Genomic DNA, 26,394 nt, shown 5'->3' with positions numbered 1-26,394 from the left:
CTGCAAGAGAGACGCCCAGTCAGACTCTGCAGCCTCAGCTGGGGGCACCTGCCTCGTGGTGGCCCAGCCTGGAGGGAGCCGGGGAATCAGAGCCCCACTTCCTTTCTCCCCAGGCCCTCTCACCACCCCCTGGCTGAACACAGCAGGAAGCAGAGGGCAGGGGGCCCATGCAAAGCTTCCTGGGACATAAAACTGGGTGGAGGAGGCTGGGTTGTGGGTCTGGAGGCAAAAAGGAAGAGATCCAGCACACATTTTAGAGCCCTTGAAATTTTGGAGCCCTGGGCGCTGTCCTAAGTACTTTATATACATTCATTCATTTAATCCCCACCACAGCCCCAGGAGGGCAAATGTCACCCAGCGGAACAACATGCATTATTTAACTTGCTTCTTGCTCTCTTTCTCCATCTTTGGCTGGGTGTATGCATGGAGTTGAATTTGCATAAGCTGAAGGTTGTGTGCTTCCGCTGTACGGCTGTTCTGAAAGGCCAGTCCATATGCAGGAAGGCAGGGAGATGAGGCTGGAGTGGGCTCAAGGCCAAAGCCAGAATTTGCCTCCACTGCCCCAGACACGGGGCCTGAACCTTATGAGGGGGGAGATGCACCTCCCCCCCACACCATGCAGGCCAATAACACTGAGCCAGCTGAGCATCTGTCAGAGAATGCCCATGCTGGATGGAGGGGACCAGACACAAGGTGGGTGGGAATGGGGGATTGATGTGATAAAGAGACCCACACACAGTTCTTTTGTAGATGGTGGCCTCCTTAGGGCTCTGTGCCCATCATCAAGGGGGATCCAAGAAAAGGAAAAGCTTTCTAAATCTAGCTGTAGAAAGAAGACTTGGTCTTGCACACAGTAGGTGCTCAGTAAATGTGTATTGGACAAAACAAACAAGAAACAAAACAAAACAAACAAGAAAGCTCTATCTGGTAAGTGGATATCATGTGGGAGTTAGAAAACAAGCAGGGGTTTTGGAGCCAGCAGGCATCTCCTCTCTCCCACTTCTCTGAGCCTCGATTTCCTCATCTGTCTAATGGGGATAATAATATCCATCCACTTAGAGGGTTGTTGGGAGGTTAAAGATAATGCAAGTAAAGTTCTTCAGACATGGTGGCCAGTCTGTAAGCAGAGTCTGTACTGAATGAGGGAGCCGGGCAAGAAGGACCTCGGGCTGGGAGGCCCGTGAGGAGGCTCTGGGCTGGGCACGGTCAGGAAAGACTCTAGAAGAGGGGGCTTGGACTCCCCTTAAATGAAGGCAGGGGTCAGGTGGGAGGAGGGAGGGCAATCCCTCTTGCTTGGGTCTGGGACCTACTCATTGTGAGCAGTGGGAACTGAGCTGAGCGGAGACAGATCCAGGAGGCTGTGTACTAAGGAGCCATGGGAAGGTGACTCGACTGGGCAGAGAGGAAGGAAGGAAGGCTCTAGTCTAAGGCAAAAGGAGTTCATTCGTCATTCAGCAGACACACTGAGCACTGTGCACCTGTGTGCATGGCACGGTGCTGTTGAAGACCTACTTTGTGCCAGGCGGGTTACAGGAACCTGAGCTCAAGGTTTCAGGAGAATGGTGCAAAGGGCCCAAGGGCAGAGTTCACTGAAGCTGATCCTTGGACTGGTGCTGGGCAGACCACCCCTGGGGAGTTTGCTTGAACCCAGATTCCAGGAGGAGGGGATACCATATACATTTTTAAAATATTTAAAAAGTGAAATTTGAATTACAGTGGTGAGGTTACTGCATGTGTGGGCTTCTAGAGAAAGTTCCATGCTTCTCAGTTGTCTTTCTCGGTTCCTTTTCAAGCCCAGAGACTGAGGTGTGACTGTGTGTCTTCACTCGGGTGTGGTCAGAGAACAAAGCAGTGCTGTTATCCCCGAGTCTCTCTGGAGACATTCCCAGGTGGAGAATGGTCAGGGTCACCAGAGTACCACCATTTTGATTTATCACTTACATTTGTACTTAAAGAGCATTCTACATAAGCCCAGATATGTTTTCCCAGATATAATGGTATGTGGATAAATTTTTAAATGGACGAGTTGAATTTCTGGGGGTCGATGAAACATTCTGAGTGAGGATGGGAAGGTTCCAGTACGTTGGGGGAAGGGTCTGTTCAGCTGCAGCCTGAGTCCCTCTTGGGGAATGATGGAGATCCCCAAGGAGATGACCCTGGAGGAGCAGGTAAGGGCCGAACTGAGGGCCAGGATTGGAGTGACCTAAGCGGTGAGAGTGGATGGACATCAGGCTAAAGAGCTGAACTTTGCGGGCTGCCTCAGAAGGAGACTGGTAGGGTGTGGTTTCTCAGTGGGGCCTCTGGATGCAGTGGTCAGCATTGGGGGGCTGCCCACAAGGACCAGGAACCTGGGACCCCCAGGAATAGGCTCTTTCCACAGAAAGCATCTCCAGGCCTTCTATGCTTGGCCCAGAGGGCAGAAAAGCAGAACCCTAGACTCCAACATTGGAAATTGCCTTTGTCTTCTATTCCCACTCTCCACCCAGTGCCTAAATGCTGTCTACTGAGGACAGTGCCTCACTTCTTACGTTTAATGATGCAGCAGGAGGCATTTCTGCAAGGAGGGGTGGGAGAGAGCTTCAGTCTTAAGGCCTCAGTGAATAAGAGATTTCCCTCTCCTCTACTTTGTATTATGTCACCACCCATGGCTGGAATTGAGCTAGAAGCCCTTTGGTTGGGCTCTCCTCACTGCAATCAGAGCAGATGGGATGTTTATGCTTCCTTAGAGAACAGAACATCTGCGGTTCCAAGAGTCATCCAAAAGATGTTGTGTTTTCTTTCTTGTTATGAACCAAACCCAAAGGGTTTTCTTAATAGTACAGAGGAGAGTGGTGGGGATTAGAGATAAGGGAGATCCTCTTGAGAGCAAAGCATTTGAAATTTTGGCCTAAAGAGGCCCTGGAATTTTTTCCTCTGGAAGGCCTGACTCACCCATGCAGTGGTGCCAGCAGGAAGAGCATAGGCTTCGGAATCAGATAGACCAAGGTTCAAATCTTAGCCCTGTCTCTTGTTAGCTGTGGGACTTTGAGTGAGATGGCTTAACCTCTCTGGTCTTCAGTTTCCTCATCTGCAAAATGGTATGAGAACATCGGCCTTGTGGGACTGGTGAGATAAACAAATGGAATAAAGCCCAGAAAAGCTCCTGGTGCCATCCCATGATGCAAATATTATTTCCCTTCCCCTTCTGTTCCAATGATTCCCTTTCTCCCATCTGATTGTGGATGTACCAGGAGGCAGGGGGATGGACAAATCCATTTGATGCTTATTTATTGACCGCTTACTATGCGTTAGTCACAAGAGATTTGGAACAAACAGACCTCATCTTTCCCTCATGGGGTTTTCCGTCTGATGAAGGAAACAGACCAATTCACAAAAAAGCAAGCCTTTAGTTACAAATTGTGACTGTTACAGTGAAGGAATTGAAGCATCTCTGGGGTGTGGGAGCGCGTTCTGTTTAGGTAGGTGAGCAGGGAGACCTCCCTGGGGAGGAGGCCAGCCATGCAGGGAAGAGGGGAAGCAGTCCAGGCAGAGAGAACAGCACATGCGACGGCCCTGAGGCTAGAGCGAGTGTGGCCCGTGGGAAGCACTGAAAGGAGGCCCATGCAGCCAGTCAGGAGCTGAAGATGGGCTTTGATAAGTTCAGGTAAAGAATTTGGATTTGAATTTTGTTTTGAGTACAATGAGAAGCTATTAAGTACTCAAGTGATAAGATCCAATTTATTTAAATATTTCTGGCCCCTGATCCTAGGGAAATTCAGAATTTTTCTCTGCTCAGACTCCTCTTCCACAGCCACGTGTGGGCAGCCCAGGCCTATCTTGGCGCTGTTCCCCACCCCTCTCTTGCAGGCCCAGGCAGAGTAGGGAGAGACAGTCCAGGCTGGGCCCTCATAGAGATGAGCTTTTGGAGGTACCCACTTCTATGGTGTGTGTAAAAGCCCGGGCTACCACCTAAGATTCAGTACCACCCACTGTAGCTGATGCTTCTGTCCCCCATCTTCTGCTAGCTGGGAGCCCCTGGCCTGGAGGAGAGGGGCAGTGAAGTAGGAGAAAGCAGCTGTACCCTTCTTGGAGCAGGTGGGATAAACTTCTGTAGCTGCTGAAGCCCAACTGTGAGTCAGTGAGTGCAGGGCAAGCCTCCTAGGTTATTCTCATCTTTAATGAAATGCTCAGCCTAATTCTAGAGGGAAGAGGGTACAGCTAGGTGGAGACAAGAAATCTGTATTCTGTACCCCTCCTCGTCAGCCCAGAAATCCCAAGGGCTGGGCCCAGTACGTCCTCTCTGTGTTGGGACAGACAGATTTCCCCCAACCTTCCGGAGTCCTTAAGATACCCATAGAAAAAGGCAAAGATACCCTGGCCCTCCTCTGAGGACCAATCAGGTGGGAGCTTACAACTTCCAGCAGCAGCTTCTCCCTCTATGGGCTGAGGCCCTGGACCGTGCTGTTGGGCCTGGAGGCTGGAGGAGGGAGGGACCCAAGGACCCCTCGAGCCTCCACCCTGCCCTCTTACTCAGTCCTGGGCTGAAGAGAGAGCTAAGGATATAGTGCACAGAGATTCACACTGAGCTGTCCCAGGGAGTGGAATCTGGGGCTCCTGGCCCACCAGCTCCCCTGGGATTGAGGTGCTAATGAAACAGCTCTTGACCCTGACCTTGGACTCCCAGCCATTGACGTCAGTGAAGTTGAAATAATGTAACCCGATTCTCCCCTTGGGGTGGCGGGGGAGGCATACAGGGGCCTGGGAAGGGGAAGGAGTGACCAGAAGTCAGGGCCGACCCAGCTTAGGCCAGGACTGGACAAGGAAGAATTCCTTGGTGGTAGGGTGCTCCCGGCGGGTGGGATGTGCTATATGAGCGAGTGGCCTAAATCCTTTCTGAAAGCAGTTATCCGGCACTACAGCCACCATCAGGTAAGACAGTGGGCTTCTTCCAGAGCGGGGAGCTGACATTGGTGTTGCCACACTGGGCACAGGTGACAGAGCCATGGAGGTGATCGACAGCATGGCTGCCATGGGGGTGCATTGCTGTCACATGGGGGTTCACATGTATGATATTCGTGTGCATCCCTGTGTGCACACACATCACTCCACCTGGGGACGAGGCTCAGCCTGACCACATCGGATGCTTAGAGGTACTCCTGGGGCCACATCGGGGTGGTCTGCACAGTCTGATGTGTTGGAGTCGGGGGGCACCCTGGCTCTGGCTTCCTTCCTCTTCTCACAACCCTGAGGAGATGTGGAGGAGGTCCCCCAGCAGGGGCCTCCCCTTCCCTGGGATCTGCTATCGGGGTGCTGGGCCTGGAGTTGTAATTCTGCCTTTGGGTTTTCCAGGTGGATTTTCTGATTGAAAATGATGCAGAAAAGGATTATCTCTACGATGTGTTGCGGATGTACCACCAGTAAGTGTACTGGGTCCAGCTCCTGTGGGCTACCCTGGGTAACTCTGTCTTCAGGGGAACCTGGGATGGATTGTTCTGAGACAGGAGGACCTCCCCCTCTTATCCTGGGGGGCTCAGGGAGGCTGATGCTCGGTGTTCCTGGGAATCAAATAGACACGCCACTCACTTGTCTCAGCAAATATTTACACAAATACACTGTGTATGGCTCTGTGCTAGGGGATAGGGGTACACGTATAAGCAAGACAGACTGGTTGCTGCCATCTAGTTGCTTACAGTCTGATGGGGGAGGCTGTCAAGTAGCCAGATAGGTTCAACAGAGTGTGATTGCTGGGATAGGACAGGAAATGCCAGCTGGTCCCAGTGCCAGCGTCGGATGTCTGTTATCGCTCACCCGCTTTTTGATTCATTCAGCAACGTTTATAAGCTCCTGCCACTGGCCAGGCACCATGCAGAATGTGGAAATGAATATCTACTTCCTTTCCTCAACTAACTTGTGGCTTAGTTGGGGGAGATGGATAGACACTAGTAACACAAGGAACTCTAATACAAGTTCCAGTAAAATAACTGCTGAGTAGAGGTAAAAGCAGGAATGTAAAGAAAGGAGTTCTCAGTTCTAACTGTGGGGGGAGGATCAAGAAGGCTTGAGCTAGGTTTTTGAAGGGTAAGAAGGATTTTGCTGGGTGGAAATATCAGGGAAGGACATTCCAAGATGAGAGATCAACATTAGCGACGCTTTAGAGATGTGAAAGCGCAGGTTGTGACTGGGAGGTGATGAGTGATCTGGGGGAGTAGAACTGGGACACACAGAGACCATAACAGCCACCAGCCTGGGCAGTGCCACAGAAACAGGTCATGGAGGCCCTGAGCCTACCAAGAAGGATGGACTGTGTCCTCTGGGCAGTGGGGAGCCATCGAAGGGTTTTGAGAAGGGGAGCAATTTACATTTTAAAAGAAGATGGGCTGAGAGTGAGCCAGTCAGCTGGCAGCTGGGGAAGTGCTGGCCCCAGACGTCGAGGGTCTGAACGGTCTGAGGTGGAGGCTTGTGAGAGATAGTATGAGGCTGCAGCTCAGAGCAGGAAACAAGGGGATGAGAGGGCTCACTGTCATCTCACAGAGGTTTCCTGTCTGGAAGGATGCTGGGCTTCAGAAGTAGGCAGAGCTGACTTTGAATCCTGGCTTGATTTCATCCGCAGGATGGGTTAACAACCCCTACTTCGATGGCTTCCTTGAGATACTTACATGGGAGAACAGACTCTTCTGAGGCACCCGACCCATCGTTAGGGGCTCTGGGCTTTTCAGGAGAGTTCTCCTCAATTCCAAGGCCTGGGCCCAGTGGGTGGGGACCCAGCCCAGGACTGCTTCCTCTGGGAATCCTTGGGTCTCAGAGGTCCTGGCTAAGGGGGAGGCTTCAGGGTCCCTGTGTCTCTGCAGAACTATGGACGTGGCCGTGCTTGTGGGAGACCTGAAGCTGGTCATCAACGAGCCCAGCCGCCTGCCCCTGTTTGATGCCATCAGGCCTCTGATCCCACTGAAGCACCAGGTGGAGTACGACCAACTCACCCCCCGGCGCTCCAGGTGTGGAGGGAGCCGCAGGCTGGAGGCGGGGGTGGGAGAGGTCACCCTGGGATGGACAGGGTCGCTCACGAGTGGATGGGGCAGCGCTGGCCATCAGGCCAGAGCTGGGCCATCACCGGCCCCTCCTCCCTTGGCAGGAAGCTGAAGGAGGTGCGTCTGGACCGGCTGCACCCCGAAGGCCTCGGCCTTAGCGTGCGTGGTGGCCTCGAGTTCGGCTGCGGGCTCTTCATCTCCCACCTCATCAAAGGCGGCCAGGCAGACAGCGTCGGGCTCCAGGTGAGTGAGCAGAGCTCGGGGGATGTGGGGACCAAGCCCTCAGGCTTCCTGCCTCCCCCTCATTCACTCACTAGGCTGTGTGGTGTAACATGGTCACCTCGCCCTTCTGAGCCTTTGGGAGAGGAAAAGGGTGACATATCCTGACACATTGTCCTCGGGCCTATAGAAGTCTGGCTGCAGGCACTTGCCTGTTTTCTTTTTTCTTCTTTCAATTTTTATTGGAGTATAGTTGATTTACAATGTTGTCTTAGTTTCAGGTGTACAGCAAAGTGAATCAGTTACACATATACATATATCCACTCTTTTTTAGATTCTTTTCCCATATAGGCCATTATAGAGTATTAGGTGGAGTTCCCTGTGCTGTACAGTATGTCCTTATCTATTTTGTATATGGCAGTGTGTTGCCTGTTTTCTTGAGTGGAGCTGAGAACCTGGCTCCCGGCTGTTGCTGCCCCTGCTGCACTGCACCCCACCTCCCTTATGTCTGAAGGAAGAGCATAATTATGTCCTGACACCTGAAGTTCTGGACACATAGCCTTCTCCCTGGAAGGGAAAAGGGAATACTGACATAGTGCAGTGCTTCAGAGCATAGACTCTGGAGCTGGAATGTCCTGGCTTTGCTATTCATTAGCTGTGTGACTTTGGTGAAATTACTTAACCCCCTGCCTCAGTTTCCTCATCTGTAAAATGGGATGATGATAATACTACTTACCTCATCAGGTTGTTACGCCAGAATAAATGAATTCATATTACAAAGTACTTGTATCAGTATCTGGCACATAAATGCTGTGTGTCAGTTTGCAGAAAACAACATGTATTTTATGCTCCCAGAATATATATGATTTCTGTTTGTGTTTGCTTAAGGAAACACACACACACACACACACACACAATGAAAAGCAGTTACTTGTTGGAGGGGGAACTGGAGTGGATAGGGGATAAGGTGAGATTGAGTCTTTTAAGGCTACATCTTTTAATATTATTTGGATTTTGAATCATATGAATGTACTATTTTTTTCTAAATTTATTCTTTTTATTGAAGTATAGTTGATTTACAACGTGTTCATTACTGCTGTACAGCAAAGTGACTCAGTTATAAACATATATACATTCTTTTTCATATTCTTTTCCATTATGGTTTATCACTGGATATTGAATATAGTTCCCTGTGCTATACCATAGGACCTTGTTGTTTATCCATTCTATATATACCAGTTAATGCTGTGTGTTTGTTAAGCAAGCAGAGAGGGAGATTTAATAAACACCTATAATGTGCCAGGTAACATGCTGACAACCAGTTCTCATTGTATGCCTTGGCTTTATCATCCCCATTTTATAGAGTTGATAGAAGATCAGGGACTTGACTAGAGTCACACAGCCAGTAAGTGGCAAAGCCAGGATTTGAACCTGGGTCTCCTGACTGCCAAGTCCAGGGATCTCTCTTCAGCACCCCAGGGGCCCCTCCCTTGGGGTCGCCACACCTCAGTGTCTGGGCAGAGATGGGCAGACGTCCAGGTCTCACTCCTACAGAGCCCAGAGTTGTGTGTCTTTATATGTCCAGACAGAAGAGGCCCTCCCACCCCTGCCCAGAGCTTCCAGCATGTTTGTTACCAGCATCCCAATCTGGGCTGCCAAGCCAGGGGCTTCAAGGGCCCTGAAGGCTAATGGTACTAGACACCGTGGAGTGGGAGGTAGAAACTGGGAGCTGACAGACATTGCTTTGTTCTAAATCCCTGTCTCACGGCTCACTGGTAGCGTCTGAAATTTCAGCCCCTTCATTATTCTTCTCCTGTGCCACACATTTTCCAGCCCAGAAACACAGCCAGAGAAAAAACATAATGAGCTCTTCTCTTGGCGTCAGCTGAGCCCTCTTTTTTTTCCAGGGTGAGGTCTCCTCCTAGGACAAGCATTTCTCAACGATTCCTCCATGATTGGGGGCATCAGGGCATTTTAATGAAACTTAGACTTTTACCTTCCTGCCTGTTTCTCAGGCTTATGAATTATCAACCCTTTCTCGGGTTAACGGGCTCATCTCTCCTTTGTACCGCTGTCCCTCAGATCGTCATTTCACTGTGGCCCTTGCACAAAGGGCCTTTTGCAGGGCTCCACGGGGGAGCGAGAGGGAGAGGAAAGCCAATCCTGCAAGCTGAGCCGGGGGTTGTGTGGGAATCATTCCACTGGGGTTCCGGGCAGGTTCCCTTTTGGAACAACACAGGGAGCTTCACTCAGAGCAGCTTGGGGAAAACATCTGCATCCATTCACCTGTCTGGGTGGGGTTCATGTTTCTGGGGAGATCGCATGTCTGAGGGTGGGGGAGGGGCACGTTCAGATACAGCCTGACTCAACTGAAGGTCCCGTTGATTTGACCTGTGAGGCTGGGCCCTGAGTGGCGGGCTTGGACCCAGCCCTGGGACTCCTCCATCTCTGCACTTGTCCCCCTACTGGAGTTATTTTAGATTTTTGTCCAAGTGTATCCTGTCTGAACCTACATCCTCTGCCCTGCACAACTTGCTGTATAGTCCAGGGCTAGAGAATAATCCTGTGTGCCTTGGTTGTCCCAGCTGTAAAATGGACAGAGTTATCCCTGCCTTTCCTATGGGACTTGAGGGCTCTGTCAGGTGGCAAGGATCCAGAGAGGACAGGACACAGGGAACTGCAGCCAAGCTTGGCCAGAGTCCCTTCTTTTCTGCTTCCAGACACCCAAGAGACAACACTTGTCTGTCAGGGAGCCCTGATGTCAAATCTCAGCAACACTGTTTACTAGCTAGATGACCTTGAGCAAGTCACCTCACCTCTCTGAGCCTCAGTTTCCTCATCTGATTAACAGACACGCAGAGTTGTGGTGAAGAACTGGTGCAAGGAGGCCATCCAGCCATTCTCCTTCCATGAGAAGTCCCCAGAAACCTAGAGGGGTCCTTAGTGACCACCACCACCCCGCCCCCGTGGCACCTCTTTGAGCCCCTTGCCAGACCGCTGAGAAGACTGGGGTCTGGGTCCAGGTGTGGAAGGGAAGTGTTCGGGTGACAATAGGGAGAAGGTGACTCTGGGGGGTGTTGTAAAGGGTAGGTGTTGGCCCGGAGGACCCCTTAGAGGCTATGTGCCCACCCAGCCCCCAGACCTCACTGAGAGTCAAGCTGCGTCCCCTACACGTACCAACAGGTCTCTAAAGGGTCAGCATGTGTGGTGTGAGGTAGGCCGCCAGCTGACCTGCCCTGGCATCAGGCTGGAGAGGGTCAGGTCGTCCACGATCCAGTCCCTGCTCTGTAGCTAATGACGGTGACTGTGGACAAAACATCACCTCCTGGGCCTCAGTTTCAACTGATGTCTGAGGATCCTTCCAGCCCCGTAGTCATTAAATGGGGAGCTTCAGGACTGATCCCCAGGGCCAAGGTGCTCAGAGGACAAAGGCCAGGGAAGAGCTGCTTGAATCTTGTTGGAGGGTCGCCCTTTGCATGAATTCCAGAACCTGATGGTGCCCCAGTGGGTGGAAGGGACAGAGAGAGGGTACAGAATCCTGACTTCTCCCAGCTCTGCTACCCGATCTCTGTGCCCCTCGCCCCCATCTTGGTTCCCCCATCTGTAAAATGGGCAGAAAGACTCCTGGAGAGCAGGCCAGGAGTATCTGGCCATGAGCCTGCCCAGCTGCCCGATGCTTCCTCACCCTGGCGCGTCTTCTCTCTGCCTGTGGTTAAGGTAGGGGACGAGATCGTCCGGATCAATGGGTATTCCATCTCCTCCTGCACCCATGAGGAGGTCATCAACCTCATCCGCACCAAGAAGACTGTGTCCATCAAAGTGAGACGTGAGTGAGACCAGAGCACGGGCGTGCTGACGGTGGGGCAGGGTGGGGCACCTGGTGGTACCCAGCTCCTAGGGGAGGAAGGGAGGGCAGAGGAGCCATCCTAACCCCCGTGCCTTTCTCCCACAGACATCGGCCTGATCCCTGTGAAGAGGTGAGCAGGACCCTCCTCTGCAGGCAGACTCCTCCCTATGGGCTCAGGGTCCTGGATCAGCCTGGGGTCTGGCCAGCACTGCCCCTGGGCCAGTGATGGTGGAGGCTTCAGATGGGGAAGATTTGGATTTGGGGCCTGGTGCCTCAAACATCTCTCCCTAATGACCCGCCTTCTACTTTCCCCTGCCGTCAGCTCTCCTGATGAGCCTCTCAAATGGCAGTATGTGGATCAGTTTGTGTCGGAATCTGGGGTAAGGGTCAGGACCGCCGGTGATGGGGGCTGGATGGGGTAGCTGGTCCTGAAGGAAGGCCTGCTCTAGGGATGTGTTCTCAGGGGCTTCCTATAGGCCCCCAGCACATCCAGAATGCCCTGGTGGGTGGTGGCCCAGCTGGTATAGACACACACTCCCAGGGACAAAACGGCAGTTGGGCTCATGTGGGGACAGCATTGCTCGCCCTGAAGGCCTTATGAGCACAAGAGGCCCCTTGCACAATGCGGACACCCGGTGACCTTATCGTCTCCCTCCCTCAGGGTGGACAGACCAGCCTGGGCTCCCCCGGCAGTCAGGAAAACAAGGAGAAGAAGGTCTTCATCAGCCTGGTGGGCTCCCGGGGCCTTGGCTGCAGGTGGGTGGCAGGTACGCCCCGGGGCTCACTCATGGCCAGCAGACCACAATAGGTCCCTCACACCACTCCCCTTTCTCACTGCTGCTTCTGAGGGGACTTTTGTCCACTAGTGATGACACTTCTTGGTGCTTGATTTCCCCTCTGAGCTTCACAACAGCCCTGTAGGGCCAGAGGGACAGCTCTAACAGGCCCATTTTACAGAGGAGGAAACTGAGGCCCAAAGGCAGAGCCATGTTCCTTTGGTGGGCCCTCAAGTCATGCAAAAGGAACCTGTCAAGCTGATCATCTCTGTCACAGTTCCCTTCTCACTTATTACCTTGTGGCTTCCTTAGGAGGCAGCCAGGGAGTTGCAAACAGGCATTGGGTCTCATGGGGCATTCTTGTTAAGCACACAGGTACTGCAGTTAGAGATCTAGGTTCCAGGCCCTGCTGTGCCACCTATGAGCTCTGAACCTTGGACTAGTTACTTAACCACCCCGACCCTCAGTTTCTTTTGTTTGTTTATTTGTTTGTTTGTTTGTTTGGGTTGCGTCAGGTCTTAGTTGCGGCAGGTGGGCTCCTTAGTTACAGCTCACCAGTTCCTTAGTTGCGGCACATGGACTCCTTAGTTGTGGCATGCGAATTCTTAGTTGTGGCATGCATGTGGGATCTAGTTCCCTGACCAGGGATCAAATCCAGGCTCCCTGCATTGGGAGCACAGAGTCTTAACCACTGTGCCACCAGGGGAGTCCCCTCAGTTTCTTTCTCTATAAATCAGCAGTAATAGTCCCCATATCACAAGGCTGTTGTGAGGAAGAGTGAGATGACAGAATGAAGTACCAAGCTTAGTGCCTGGCAGGTAGTAAGCAGTTCGTAAATATTAGCTATTATTATTTGTCTTTTTTTTTTTTTGACCGCACCACACGGCTTGTGCGATCCTAGTTCCCCGACCAGAGATTGAATCTGGGTCCTCGGCAGTGAAAGCGCAGAGTCCTAACCACTGGACCACCAGGGAATTCCCTAAGTTATTCTTCTTATTTCCATTCCATCACATTTATTCAACACTTTTCTGACAAGCATAAGTGATAAAAAAAAAAAGTCCATCCTTTCTAAGAAATTATAGCTTAATATAGAAGCCAACCACATAAATAGTTACAGTATTGAGGGACTCTGTCATGGAGCTGCATTCTGGGTCAGGCATGGCAAATACGTTTTCTATCCTGTGCTATCTCTAATCAATTAGTGGTGGCTGCTCTGGAGTACTATTTTGAAAAGAACTTTAATGCTGTATCTAGGCGTAGGTGGAAAAGAGTGTTGTGATTGATTAGTGATATCTGCCACAGATCTGGGAGGGGAGATTAACAAACAGTCAAGTGCCATCCTTGCTGTAGGTATTTTAGGAGCACGGGGAAGGGAGCAACCAGCTTAGTCAGGGGATAGAATAAGGAGTTTGGTTAAAACCTTGTAGAGGAGATAACATTTGAGTGTTGAGGAATGCATAGGAAAATGCTAGAAAGAGAGAAGAAACAGCATAGGCAATATGTTGGATGAGAGGTTGGGTAGGGGGAATTACAAGTAGCTTTCTGTGGTTGTTGCCACAGGGAAATGAGGCTGGACAGGTAGACAGAGGCTGAACAGGTAGATGACAGAGGGCTTGGGTACTGAGCTCATGCGTGACCTGGACACACAGGCCTAGGGGGCCGGTCATTGAAACTGAGCAAGCACTGAAGAGCAGAGGCTCACCTGATCTCCCGCATCTCCCACAGCATTTCCAGCGGCCCCATCCAGAAACCTGGCATCTTCATCAGCCACGTGAAGCCTGGCTCCCTGTCTGCTGAGGTGGGGTTGGAGGTGAGTGACCCTGGGCCTGCCCCAGTGGGGCCCCTGTGGGATGCAGGGTCAGACTGTGATCACACAGGGATGGAGCACGTGCTTCCCCACACAGCCCTCTCTCAACACTCACTGGCTGATGATTCCTACTAACCCCCAAAGGGAAGGCTTCACAGAGGGGGTGACATTTGAACCTTTCTACAGCCCTTCTCCAGCTCTGAGAGCCTTCGGTCCTGAGCTTGGGATGTAGTAATAATAATCAGAATTGACATTCATTGAGCGTTAACTGGATTGGACATTGTTCTAAGCCCTTTAAAATGTATGAGAACTCTGAAAATTAGGTACTATCGTTAGCCTCATTTTACAGATGAGGAAACTGAGAGCCAGAGAAAGATCTTTCCAAGATCATGTACCTAGTGTGGCAGGGCGGGGATTCAAACCTAGGTGGTCTGATTCCAGAGCTAGATAGAACTCTTAACCTCTTCTTTGGACAAGTTATTTCCTCTTTCTGTGCTTCAGTTTCCTATCCTGTAAAATGGGGGTACTAGCCTTCCTTCTGGGGTCATTGTGTAGATTAAATGTATTAATACATATGCTTAGAACTGTGTCTGGTACATACTGAGGGATCGATTAATGTTAGCTATTATACTAATTATTATTATGACTCCACACAGAATCTACTATATGAGAAGCTTAAAGGCTCCTATGTCTACAAACTGAGTTTTTAAAGCAAATGTCATAAATTCAGCCAAAGTAATGAACTTCTAAAGGTGTAATATTTGACAACTGATGAAAGAGATACGGGGTGGAGGAGCCCTGGGAGGAGCCCATTGGAACTCTGCTCTTTCGGAAGAGTTGAGGCACAGCTACTTGAAGACCCAACGTCTGATGCTGGCCTCCAGGGGGAGCTCTTCCAACAGACTGAGTGTACAGATAATACAACCATGCTGATCCCTCTCCATTTCTCCACCAGACAGGGGACCAGATTGTTGAAGTCAATGGCATCGACTTCTCCAACCTGGACCACAAGGAGGTGAGATGTGGGTTTTTCACCTTCTGGCTGTGATCCTCTCTGCTGTCCTCTTCTCACCTACGTCCCCCTTGCCACAATGTCTGAAACCTTCTGTGCTCTCGAGAGGCCTCAACTACTCTGATCTGTCAGGTCTCAGCTGACTCTCTGCCTGTCCCCATAGGCCGTGAACGTGCTGAAGAGTAGCCGCAGCCTGACCATCTCCATCGTAGCTGGAGCTGTAAGTCCAGAACGAGCTGGTGGGGGCCCCGTGACCCCTGACCTGCAGCCCAGATGCTCAGACCCCTGATCTCTGCCACACACTCGTGGGAAAGGCCAAGGGGTCTCCCTCCCTGAAGCTCTGATAGCAGCTGGGGAGGATTTCTGCCCAGCCAGAAGCTTGGGTCAGACAGAGCAGGAGCCACAGTGCCTGACATGGGGTCCACAGAGATGAGAAGGCAACCCAAATCTTGGCCCTCAAACTCTGGCAGTGGACTTCTAGGTTCCCAGGGGACTGAGCAAGGCACCTCTTTTCTCCCCATGAGGGCCAGGAGCTGTTCATGACAGACCGGGAGCGGCTGGCAGAGGTCCGGCAGCGCGAGCTGCAGCGACAGGAGCTTCTGATGCAGAAGCGGCTGGCGATGGAATCCAACAAGATCCTCCAGGAGCAGCAGGAGATGGAGCGGCAGTGAGTGTGGCCAGCCAGGAGGCCCCTGCCCTGCCCTCCCAGACCACTGTACCATCCCACCCACCTTTCTTCCTGCCCACTGCACCCTGAGCTGGCTTTATTCTCTCCCCCAAGACCTGTCTTCAGACCAGATGGGTTCAGTAATGCTCAGTGGAAGCATCCCCTGCCTCCAGACCATGAGGCTCCTCCCTCCTTGTCAAGGAAAGCCCTTGATTTCCAAGACCCAGGAATATGGAAAATGAGGATGCTACTAGCAATAACTAACATTTGTCAAGTACCAGCCACGTGGCTGGCATTGTATTAGGGCCTTGTTTATGTTCCTCAACTGAATTCCCATAATAGCCCTGGGAGATAGATGGTATTAACCCATTTTATAGGTGAGGAGACTGAGACTCAGAGAGGTTACACCACTTGTGTACAAAGTCAGACATGGCTAAGCTGTGGAATTCATACCTGGGCAGTTTGGCTGCCCCATCTATGGTGCTAAGAACTACCCCCGACCAACCCCAGAGTGGCTGGGATGATGACTGAGAGAATTCATAAGTCAAAAACTATTGTCAAAACCCCAATCCAGATACATTCTATGAGCATAATAAGAATTTGGGAAAGGAAAGTGGACAGGATCTTTCCACCTCTCCCATCACAGAATTTGCCTGAAGAACCACCCTGGGTGGTACCTCTGCCCATTACCCTGGACTTGATTAGCAGCCCCGGCTTTGCCCCTGGGGTCTGGGGCCCTCCTCTGGGAGGACCTCACTCAGTCAGTCACTTTATGCTGGCGTTTAGAGGTGGCTGCATGGCATGTGGCGTGCACTGAACTGCCTCCAGTCTCCCGTGGTGCATGCAGAATCTCTGCTCAGCAGTGCCAGACGAAACCACACAAGAGCACAGGATCCAGACTTTTTTGGACCCTCTTTCCCAGCATCCAAATTTGGTCCAGGCATCCTTGGAAAGGAGTCTGGAAGAAATATTTAAAACTTTTCTCAAATCAGAGATTAGCTGCAAGGAAGAGTTAACTTCTCTGACATAGACTCCAACATGCCAACTTGCATTTGTGTTTCAGAAGGAAAAAGGAAATTGCCCAGAAGGCAGCAGAGGAAAATGAGAGATACCGGAAGGAGATGGAACAGTGAGTGCCTTGGCCCCATGTGTTTGCACACACATGTCTGTGCGTGGATGTGAGTGTACTCGCAGGAGTGCGGCCCCAGAGGCCACCTCCAGGCCCAGTTTACCTGGCCCTCTCGTCCCCTGGTGGACCATCCTTTATTTGTAGTCATTCCATAATCCTAGTAAAACCCATCATATTAGGGTAACTGGAACACAGTCTTGTAACTGTCAGGGTGGCATTCACACCTGATTTAGACTACAAGTGCCAGGGACTCATTTTGTCACAGCTAGAACCACGTGGCTTCTCCCCAGGCTGGTTGACGTTCCCCAATAGGCTGAAGGCAGGCCTGCGAAGGTTCTGACTCCAGTCACAGACGTGGGGGGTCTTATTTCAGGATCGTGGAGGAGGAAGAGAAGTTTAAGAAGCAGTGGGAAGAAGACTGGGGCTCAAAGGAACAGCTCCTGTCGCCTAAAACCATCACCGCCGAGGTGCACCCAGTATCCCTTCGCAAGCCAAAGTGTATGTATCATGTGCCAGGGGAGAGGGGGCTTCCTTCTGGGGCCTGGGAGTGTCTAGACAAAGATAGAGGTCTCCCTCCACTCACCACCACCTGCCCAGGTGAATAGGCCATAGCTCTCTCTTCATGGAGGGGCCGCCAAGTGCCAGGTGCTGTCTGCCAGGGCATTGGGATGGGTGGGATCTGCCTGCCCTCCTTGTCCTGGGGGCCTGCTGCCAGGCTCTCCCCCATGACACAGACTCAGGCATGTGCCCTTGGACTTCTGAAGAGGGGCTGGAGAGCTGTGGCAAAAGCGAACTGCTGATGGGATTATCATCCTAGTATGTCAGGTGTTGTGTCCTCCTCTTGCCCGGTTCTGAGTTGGGGCTGGGGTAAAACAACAGCAAGAAAGAGGGGAAGGGGCTCACGTGAGAGAAGGACTCTGGTGGTCCAAGGCTGATGAGCAGTTGTGGGAGGAGCTTACCGAAGTGCCCCTACCACCTGCATCCCTGTGTGTGGACTGCAGTCATGCCACTCCGAGGATAGAGTCGGGGAGAGAACTGTGTGACCCTCCCAGGCACCAAACTGCGGCCATCCTTGGGCCTCAGCAACCTCTGCCCTTCCCATCTCCTTTCTTCCTCTGTCCTGTGTTCCCACGTCCACTTGCAGCCCAGGCCCCCACCACCTGCTCCCACGTCCACCTGCTCTCCACCCCAACTCCCAGGATGTCATGTCTCTTCAAGGGGCAGCTCACACCACCAGGGCAGAGTTGGGGGCTCAGTCTCAGTGCTTCTTCAGTGGGGGTAGTGGTGGCAAGCCAGGAGCCAGGCAGCTTGGGGGCCGTGGCGATCACAGGTCCAGGTTGCCTGGTTGGGCCTTTACTCTGACTTTACAGCTGTTTCGACTTGTACTTGACACAAGGCAGATTCTACTCCAGCTGACTGTGCTCAGCCGACCTTGAACCCTCCAGATATGAGGCAAATCTGCACCCAAGAACCAAGGTTCCCCCACCTCCCCTGTGCAGCAGCCATTTGGGATCCTGTGGTGGGGTCCGGAAAGCTTTGGCCCCAACTTTGAATCATACTCGATCCCTAGAGGGACATCAACTTGCCAACCCAGGCCACTTGGGTCAACAAGAGGCTCAGGGCATCTGGATCGTTCCATGTCACCCCTCCCTGGTGCAGGGCAAGCATCTCCCAGCACATTTCTTGCTGGCACCGGGGCAGTGTCATCTCGGGTCCTCTCCGAAGGACAAAGCACTTTCTCATCAGCTGCCCCCGTGACATTCGGTATGAGTTGAGGATGTGGCCAGAGCTAAATTCCCAGCGAATAATCTGTGCTTTAGACAGGTAGCTAATTTGCTCTTTGGAGTGAAATAGGAGCTTCTGAAGGAGAGAATCGATTTTAATTGCTTCTCATGAAAGTAATCCTAGTCAATTTAGTACCTTCCTAGAAATTGGGTCTTGGCCTCAAAGCAAACACACCCTCTCAGGAACTGTAAAAAATAAAAACCCTCCCTCTAGCTATTTATTCAGTGCTTTTAGACCAAATCAAGCTTCTTGAATAAAAGGAGCAAAAAACGTTCCCTTTGCTCGAGATGTAAATGTTTTCTAAGGGAACAGCAGGAAGCAAGTGATTGAAGACCAGGCTCTGCCGGCCTGAGCTGAGGCAGCGAGGCCACCTCCATCCATTTGCATCTGCATCGGCAGTTTAATTTTACTTTGGAGATTAGGCAGGAAGTGCAGGAAGGCCTCTGAGCCAGCTCAGTTCCCACCTTTTCCCCATTCCTGGGAGGCTGGAATGGTCTCTGCCGTTTAGGACCCACAGGCCAGGCTGCAGCCAGCCCCTCCCTGACCACTCTTCAATTTGGGGGTCCAGTCAGCTGACAGGTTCTATCCGACTCAGGTGTCTGTGCCTGTGTGGAGCCAGCATTTTTGAACAGACAGGGAAGAGTATGAAGCACCTCTTGCCTGGAAAATGGAGCCACTCATCCTAATGATCAGGGTGGGACTGACTGCTCCCCTCCCCACCTGCTTCCCAGGGGCTCCGCCTGCCTACCCATGACCAACCTAACAGAACCTCAACATTGCACTGAGCCCTCAAAGCCAGGACGTACAGTCACAGAGGCCCTAGAATAGCTTTCCTTAGCAAAAGCAAAAGGGGACAGAGGGGTAATTAAGGTTCCCAGAGCTGGAAGGAGGCTTGAAAGATAAGAAGTTTAAATAAGAGCTTTCCAGCCTTCTCATCAAGGACCCCTTCTATTAGCCCCCGATCCCATTAGACCCCATGGTTTGGAAGTTGAGTATTTCCCTACCACACTATTAAGTAATCATTTGTGTTCACTGTTTTATTAAGTAGTCCCTCTTGTTAGCAAGGAAGCATCAGTGTTCCATTATTGAGTAAATATAAACCGAGCCAAAAGCAAAGGAACTTACGTATAGCCTTTTCATAGGTTAATAGGCCAGCTCTTCTAATTAATATTTGGAAATATTAATAAGAAGCTCATAGCAGACTCAAACACTACTTTCCAGGGCTCCAGGGAAGCCAGAGTCCAGGTTAGAAATCACTGGAAAGGACAGTTTGCTATTCTCCACATTAGGTCAGAATTCATGTCTTTCTAAGCACACATGCCCCTTTTACCCCTTGGGACCTCCTCACCTCCTCAGGATCCCAAACTTCCATCTGCTGCCCACACACACAGTTCTGACATCTCCTGGGGACCCAGAGCTCCAAGGGTGATGAGGAGAAGCTGGGAGGAAGCCCTTGATATCAAACGTGTATAAAATACTCAGATATTCCTGTCATCAGTACTGCACCTCCTGTTTCAACCAAACACCCTGCAAAATGGTTCTCATGCTGCTGTCAGATCAGAGGCCCCTGTTGTGAGCCCATTTTACAGATGGAGAAATGAGAACTACCAAGGTTGAAAACACTGCACGCACCATCCCAGAGCAAGAAACCTTTGCTCTGGATTCCTGAGCCCTGTTCTTGCCCCTGACCTCCCAGCTCTCCCATGGAGTAAGCTGGTCACAGGCCCCCAGGCACCCCCAAGCACCTCTGGCCTCTTGATCTCCCAAGTCCTTCTTGGTTCACCAGCTTCCTCCTCTTTTCCCGGGTAGATGATCTGGGAGTGGACCCCGAGTTTGACCCGGCAGATGACCTGGACGGAGGCACGGAAAAGCAGGGAGAGCAGGTTTGCGGCCCCCGCTTCGCTCCCTGGCCTTGCTGCTCTGTTTGCCCTTCCTGCCTCCTCCTGCCAGCCCTGCAGACACCCAGCTCTAAGGGGCCAATATGTGGTAGGGACTCCTGGAGTCCGGGAAGCTCCTCCAAGCCCTGGCTTGGTCCGAGCACTGCGTACAATACCTTAAGGACAAGACTCACAGCCAGGCTGAAATGTCAGCTGGAACTGCTGGTTCAAATATTTAATACTACCCAAGCCTAAGTTCTTCCTCTGCTTCTCTGGCCTCTCCCCCAAGACTCCCTGGACCTCCCCAACATCCAGCAACTAAGAGGATAGTGCTGGGTCTAGCAGGGGGCTTTCTAGATCCTGTTCCAGAGCTCAGGATGGTCAAGGGTGGGTAATTAAGCCATCACTTCTGGCCAGGGAGCTTCAGCCTTGAGGTATTAGCCCATCTGTCATGCTGTTGCCTGGGGAAGGCAGGGGGCTGGTGATCTGGCCTGGGTGGGGATATGCTTTTCTGGGGGCAGATCTCCTGCCCACTGCTGCTTGAGCGTCTTTCCCTGAGCTGACCCTGCCAGAGCCTTCTCTTTCGCCGTTGAAAGCAGAGGACGTGGCCTGCTCTGTGAGACAAGACAGTTTTGTTCTGTCTGACAGTCGTTCTAGGCAGAGACCCAGGCTCCCTTTTGTTTCGAGTTGTTTCTTGGATGGAGGAACCTGACGCCAGTCAGGAGAGGCCTTGTTCAATGGGGCTTTGTGTTTGCAGACTGTGGCTGTGATGGGGAAAAACTCATCCTTCTACAAGGGGCTTTCTCTTCGACTTTCTGGCACTGACTTCTGAAGCCAGTGTCCTGGGGGAGGCAGCTGACAGTGGCCTGGGGCCTGGGAATCGGGCCCTTTCTCAGGTGGTCTTGGGCCTGCTTTACAACCCAGGTGAGGCCAGGTAAGTGGAGAGTCAGACAGAGGGTGCGGTTCTGCTGTTGAATTTGCCAAGGCTGCTCTTCATCTCACAAAGCTGCGAGTTCCTTGGGAACCCAGCTCCTCCTGGCTGCTGCCCATGGATGCTCTGGCTGAGCTGGACTGCATCTCATCGCTTTGTTCTCTGTGTTCTTATAGCCTTTGGATGGTTTTATCGCTACGATGGCAAATTCCCAACCATCCGGAAGGTAGGCCAGGACTGAGTGCTGTTTGCTGCTGAGTTTGCCGTTGGTTTTGACCTTTTCCAAACATTGTTTCTTCTCCTGTCACCTCTCAACATTGTGACCGCCCGTTCACCGGAGGGGGGGCTAACCATGTCTGTGCCTCTCTGTCAGACTGATGTCAGATGGCAGGGCGCTGTCACAGCGGCATCGTCGGGGAGGTATTCACGGGCTGAGACCTTCCCAGGTACCATCAGGCACTGCTGGGTCGGCACCAGCCCCACTGGGCACGGGACAGGGCAGAGCCATGGCAGGAAACTTCTGCTTTGTTTCTCTGTCAAGTAGAACCAGAGGCCAAGACCAGAAGCCAGGGTCAGACAGAGTGAAAAATCAAGTTGGGTGCAGGTTATGAGACATGCACGTGTGCACACACAGAGGATTTTATTTGAAAAAATAATAAAAGGAGATATACAGGTAAATTCTTTTCCAGGCACTAATAACTAGATAAATGTAAAAGAACTAGCGTCCCCTCCACACACATCTCCCATCAGAAATCATGTCACTCGAAAATTGCTGTTGGTGAAGAGGAAAGCTTATTTTCCTCTATTCATTAGTCCAGTCATTCCAGAAATAGCTGGTATTTTGGTTTTCATTTCATTTCCAAAAGAGAGAAAAATTGCATCTCGGTAGAAGCAAGAGCACATCCACCCCATCTGCCTGTCCTCTCAGTCTGGACCAGAAGGAATATCTGCCATGAATTTAACTCACAGCTAAAGGAAAACAGAATCATGTCCCTCATGCTGGCTCTGAAAATCCATTGACATTTTTTCTAGAGTCACGTGAGATGCTTTGTCTCCCAGCAGCTGGAACGAAGTCCCCAGGTAATACAAGTGGCCCTCTATGGCCGTGATCAGCAATGCACAAAACTCCCCTTATTTGAAAAGATAACTATTCAGTGTCTTCTTGAGCCCTCTGGGTCTCAAGGCACCCAGGCCTGTGACCTCACAAAGTCTATTCCAGCGCCTGAAGGATTCATGTTTCTGACTGAATCCTTTCCCCAGGACTGCTTGAGTAAATCACGCAGACCAACCCTACTTGTAGGAGCCCGCCATCTGGCAGGGCAGGCAGATTCACACACAGCTAAGTAACATGTATGGAGAAGGCTAGTGTATGATCAGTAGGCAATGCTATGGGGCAGCTTGCCTTTCTGCATCAATAAGCAGGTGCTCTTTTCTTGGAGATGGGACAGAAACTGTCATATCTGCCTGCCCCACCCAGGAGCCCTAGCTCTAAAATCTTAACACTGGTGGTTTTTTTTAAACTAATAGAATGGCCATGCCTATTGTGATGGTCCCTGTGAGAGGCCATGCCCTTAGTCTAGCAAGCTGCCATTGGGTAGAATGTTTCTGGCTCCTCTTGGGGAATTGTCTGAATTGATAATATGATAGTAAGGATTCATCTATCAACTGAGCTGAGAGTCTAGTGAACAGGGTAGGAAGGAATCAAGCAGAACTCTGAAGTAGTGAAAACCATTTTCTCAAGTGGCTCACAGACTGCTCTGGGGGTGAGTCCCCATATCCTAGATGGGGAACCATCTCCAAAGCACCTGTGCACAGAGGTGGGGGTAGTCTTTAGGAGGGGAAGCAGAATGACTCGGTCACATGTCCATAATGACCCATCATGGACAAAGTTGTGTGTCCATTGCTGGGAAACTCAATTCCTCCTTCCTAGCCTTGGATGCTGGGATGATTCAGGAATTCTGAGAGCAGGCCCCAGGAAGGCTTGTGGGTTTGGGGGTGAGGTCAATGAACGTGCAGGCTTCCTCCTTCCCCAGAGTGTTGACTCTCTCTGCTGGCCCTTGTCCTCCATGCTGTGTGATGGGGCCTGACGCTCCCTCCTGCCATGCTCCATTGCCCCCAGCTCATCAGAGCACCGTGGGGAAACTCAGGTCCAAACTCTGGCGCCACCACTTACTAGGTGTTTGACGTCCAGCGAGGGACTTCACCTTTCTGAACCTCGGCTGTTCCATCAGAAGGGGGATAATACCTACTTATGAGATAATCAACTTTTAATCCCTTGGCACATAGGCAGTCCATAAATCTTAATTCTCTTCATTCCTTACTCCTTGCCTTCCCTGCAAGCCCATGGGAGAAGCAACCAGGAAGGCAGACGTTGTGGTCTAATTCAAACAGGAAAAAGAAGTCTGTTTGCCCTGCGTCTCCTTCCCCCCGTCCTCTTCAACCCTGATGGCCAGTGAAGAGCAGTTAGGCCATCCTCCCTACCTCCTCCTGCCCACCATCTCCCAGTCCTGTAGTTTCTGTCTATTCCTCAGTTCAGGAGCCTAGTTCAGAGGGAACAGTGGATTTGGACTCTCCAGGATGAAATGGTCTGGAGTTTAAGCATCAGGACAAAATCTGATGTTCCTGGCTCTGAGCTCCCAGGTCGGAGGCTGACACCCTTCTCCTCTAGCTCAGGACAGGGGATCTGTCCCAGATTTTCTCTAGAATCTACCAGGATGCACCTGTGGTGTCTGAACATCCAGTTGTTGGAGAAGGCATATGCCCAGATACTAAGAAATAAATACAATGCTTTTTAAAATACAGCACTTTGAAGCTCACGAAGCTCTTTCATAGATGTTATTTCATTGGCTCTGAATGGCAAACCTGTGGGGTAGGTATTTCCCCCATTTTGGAGATGAGATAAACCAGGCCCAGAGAGGTTAAGGAACTTAACCAAGGTCACACAGCTTGTTAGTGAACTAGTAAGCCACTTCTTCTGGCTGGCACAGGGAAATGTGTCTCACTCTGTGATGGGTAGCAGCGTCCTGCCTGTCCTTAACCTTTAAGTCCAATGCCCAGTGTGGTGGGGCAGAGCTAGGGGAGGGGCTCACCGTGGGGTGGTTGCCTGCTGTTGTCGGAAGACTGAATGCCCTGTTTGCTGTGCTGTGCCAGTGTCAACACTACCTTGTAACCCTTGTCTTATAAACAATGCCACATCTGCTCAGAAAGGAAAGGATAAGAAGAAAGCCAAGTATGATAGCCTTCAGGAGTTGAGAAAGAATAAGAAGGAACTGGAATTTGAGCAAAAGCTTTACAAAGAGAAAGAGGAAATGCTAGAGAAGGAAAAGCAACTGAAGATCAACCGGCTGGCCCAGGAGGTATGTGTCCTGCTCCCAGGCCTGGTGAGCATTCCTAGGACTGTTTGGTTGGTCCCCACCACGCTCTCAGGGAACCAGATGGAGTTGCTCTTCCCAAATGCAGTCCAAGGGTGGAGTGAGCCTGGCCCCCTCCCCAGGCTGGAGAGTGACATCTTCCTACCTACCCAGAGTCGTCTGAGACTAGCCTCTGGCTTAGTGTATGTTTGGGGTCAAGACGGGCCCCCTTGCTCAGGGGCTGGCCTCTCTGCCCAGATTGTAGGTCTCGGGTTTGCCTCTACACGTGTGGCTAGAGATTTGAATCTGTCCTCTACTCTCACCACCCCCAACCAGAGTATGAGCCCAAGGCTAGGCCGCTCCACCCTCCGTGTGGCTGTGAGGCTGCCCTCCCTGCTCAGGGTTTGAGTCGGAGGCTAACCCTCTGTTCAGCTGTAGATCTGAAGTTAGCCTTCTACCCACCTGTCATTAGATCTGGGTCAGTTTGACACCCCCCTCCCCAACCCAGGTTATGAATCCAAGACCCGTTTTCCCCAATCTGCCTTGTATCTGAGGGTATGGGTCTGAAGCTAACCCCTTTAGGCAGGTGGGGTGTCTGAGGTTATCCCCCAATTAATCAGGCTGTGAGTTTGAGGCTGCTCCCATCAACATGAGATGTGTCTGAGGCTAGACCTCTTCAACCCAGGAATATATCTAAGGCTGTCTCCTTCAAGACATGTCAAAAGTAGTCTTCCAGCATAAGTAATTCCTATTTCCTAGGTAACTCCCTAGCTGTTGGAGATATTAACTGGTTTCGCTTCTCTTTTATGCTTCCATGAATCAGAATGCCAAACTGATTAGATTACAAATCCAGAGAAGTCCTGAAAAATGTGAAGTGTGTTAGATCTCTCATTAAGAGCCAATTAGCTAAAAGATTAAAGATAAAATTGAGCTTGTGCTCCTGAGGACAAGGCGGCCTGGAGGGGGGGTGAAAAAGAGTACAACTGAACTCTTGGAAGGTGCTGAGAGCCTATAAAAGGACCATACTTGGAGAACCATAAGAGCCTCAGGGTTGGTGGGGATGCTGGGGGCCAGCTAATCCCACGCAACGCACGAGCTCCTTCTCGGATTTTGCCTACACCTGCCGTTAGCTAGCCCAGCACCCTAACACCCCCTCCCCCTTATTTCCACCTCCTCTAGGGCCAGGTGGAACAAGCCCGGGGCTTTTTCTAGGTAATTGACACACCCAACAGTACTCTGGGTTTTTTTAAAGAAGTGCTTCTGTTCTACTGATTTGAGTGTGCCGCCCACATGTGACTCAAGTGTGCCCTCTGTCCTTTCCATTTTGCGCCGGCCTTGGGTCCCAGGTATCGGAGACAGAGCGGGAAGACCTTGAGGAATCGGAAAAGATTCAGTATTGGGTGGAAAGGCTCTGTCAGACGCGCCTTGAGCAGATTTCCTCTGCTGATACTGAGATTTCAGAGGTAACAGAGCCCTTCTTCCCACATAGACCCTCCTGCTGCCTTCAGGACCACCCACCCTGGGGACAGCGGGAGGCAAGATGGCCACTGGCAAGCTTCACTGTCCAGGGCCGCCAACCAGCCCACTCCCCCTTCCTCTCTTGAGGAGGGGGGAATATCTGTAGTTCTGGGATTACCTCCAGAGTGACCACTAAGTCCCAGCTCATCTGAGATGATCCCGGTTAGGCCTGTTGTCCTGGCATAATTACTCAGATGTCCTTTTCACTGTCAAGTGTGTTCCAGTTTAGATGACTATTGGTCATCTAATGGATTATATTACCACCCACATAACTTGGGGCTCCCCTGCATTTGGGCACTCCCTACTGGCCACCTCGTATGGGATCAGCTGGGCACCCAGGTGGCAGAGAAGTGACACCCCCATGGTTCTGGTTTGAGGGTGGTGGGTCTTCAGCAGCAAGAGAAATAAATAGATGAGCGTTATACTCTATGTATTGTGAAGTGGGGCCACTAAGCAGTTACAGAACTTCCTT

The 26,394-nt window shown here is 51.4% G+C and overlaps 1 protein-coding gene across 2 annotated transcripts in view; it reads left to right on the top strand.

Annotated features, from left to right (window-relative positions):
• Positions 1 to 26,394, top strand: part of USH1C (USH1 protein network component harmonin) — a gene marked incomplete at its 3' end in the record, with an annotated part of 51,001 nt that overhangs the window by 5,868 nt on the left and 18,739 nt on the right. The window contains exons 2-17 of one of the 2 annotated variants that reach the window (XM_082628668.1): positions 5,329 to 5,396; positions 6,828 to 6,971; positions 7,109 to 7,251; positions 10,945 to 11,049; positions 11,176 to 11,200; positions 11,393 to 11,450; positions 11,732 to 11,826; positions 13,572 to 13,656; positions 14,609 to 14,668; positions 14,829 to 14,885; positions 15,190 to 15,332; positions 16,396 to 16,461; positions 16,835 to 16,959; positions 21,231 to 21,280; positions 24,258 to 24,410; positions 25,751 to 25,867. In XM_082628668.1, coding sequence (XP_082484794.1) covers positions 5,329 to 5,396; positions 6,828 to 6,971; positions 7,109 to 7,251; positions 10,945 to 11,049; positions 11,176 to 11,200; positions 11,393 to 11,450; positions 11,732 to 11,826; positions 13,572 to 13,656; positions 14,609 to 14,668; positions 14,829 to 14,885; positions 15,190 to 15,332; positions 16,396 to 16,461; positions 16,835 to 16,959; positions 21,231 to 21,280; positions 24,258 to 24,410; positions 25,751 to 25,867 — 1,494 coding nt within the window. Of the gene's footprint in view, positions 1 to 5,328; positions 5,397 to 6,827; positions 6,972 to 7,108; positions 7,252 to 10,944; positions 11,050 to 11,175; positions 11,201 to 11,392; positions 11,451 to 11,731; positions 11,827 to 13,571; positions 13,657 to 14,608; positions 14,669 to 14,828; positions 14,886 to 15,189; positions 15,333 to 16,395; positions 16,462 to 16,834; positions 16,960 to 20,055; positions 20,130 to 21,230; positions 21,281 to 24,257; positions 24,411 to 25,750; positions 25,868 to 26,394 lie in introns of both variants that reach the window. The other variant, XM_082628669.1, reaches the window with a different exon arrangement.

Source organism: Mesoplodon mirus, assembly GCF_964341445.2.
Source record: "Mesoplodon mirus genome assembly, chromosome: 7".
Classification (NCBI taxonomy): domain Eukaryota; kingdom Metazoa; phylum Chordata; class Mammalia; order Artiodactyla; family Ziphiidae; genus Mesoplodon; species Mesoplodon mirus.
This window is presented reverse-complemented; position numbering and strand designations above follow the sequence as displayed.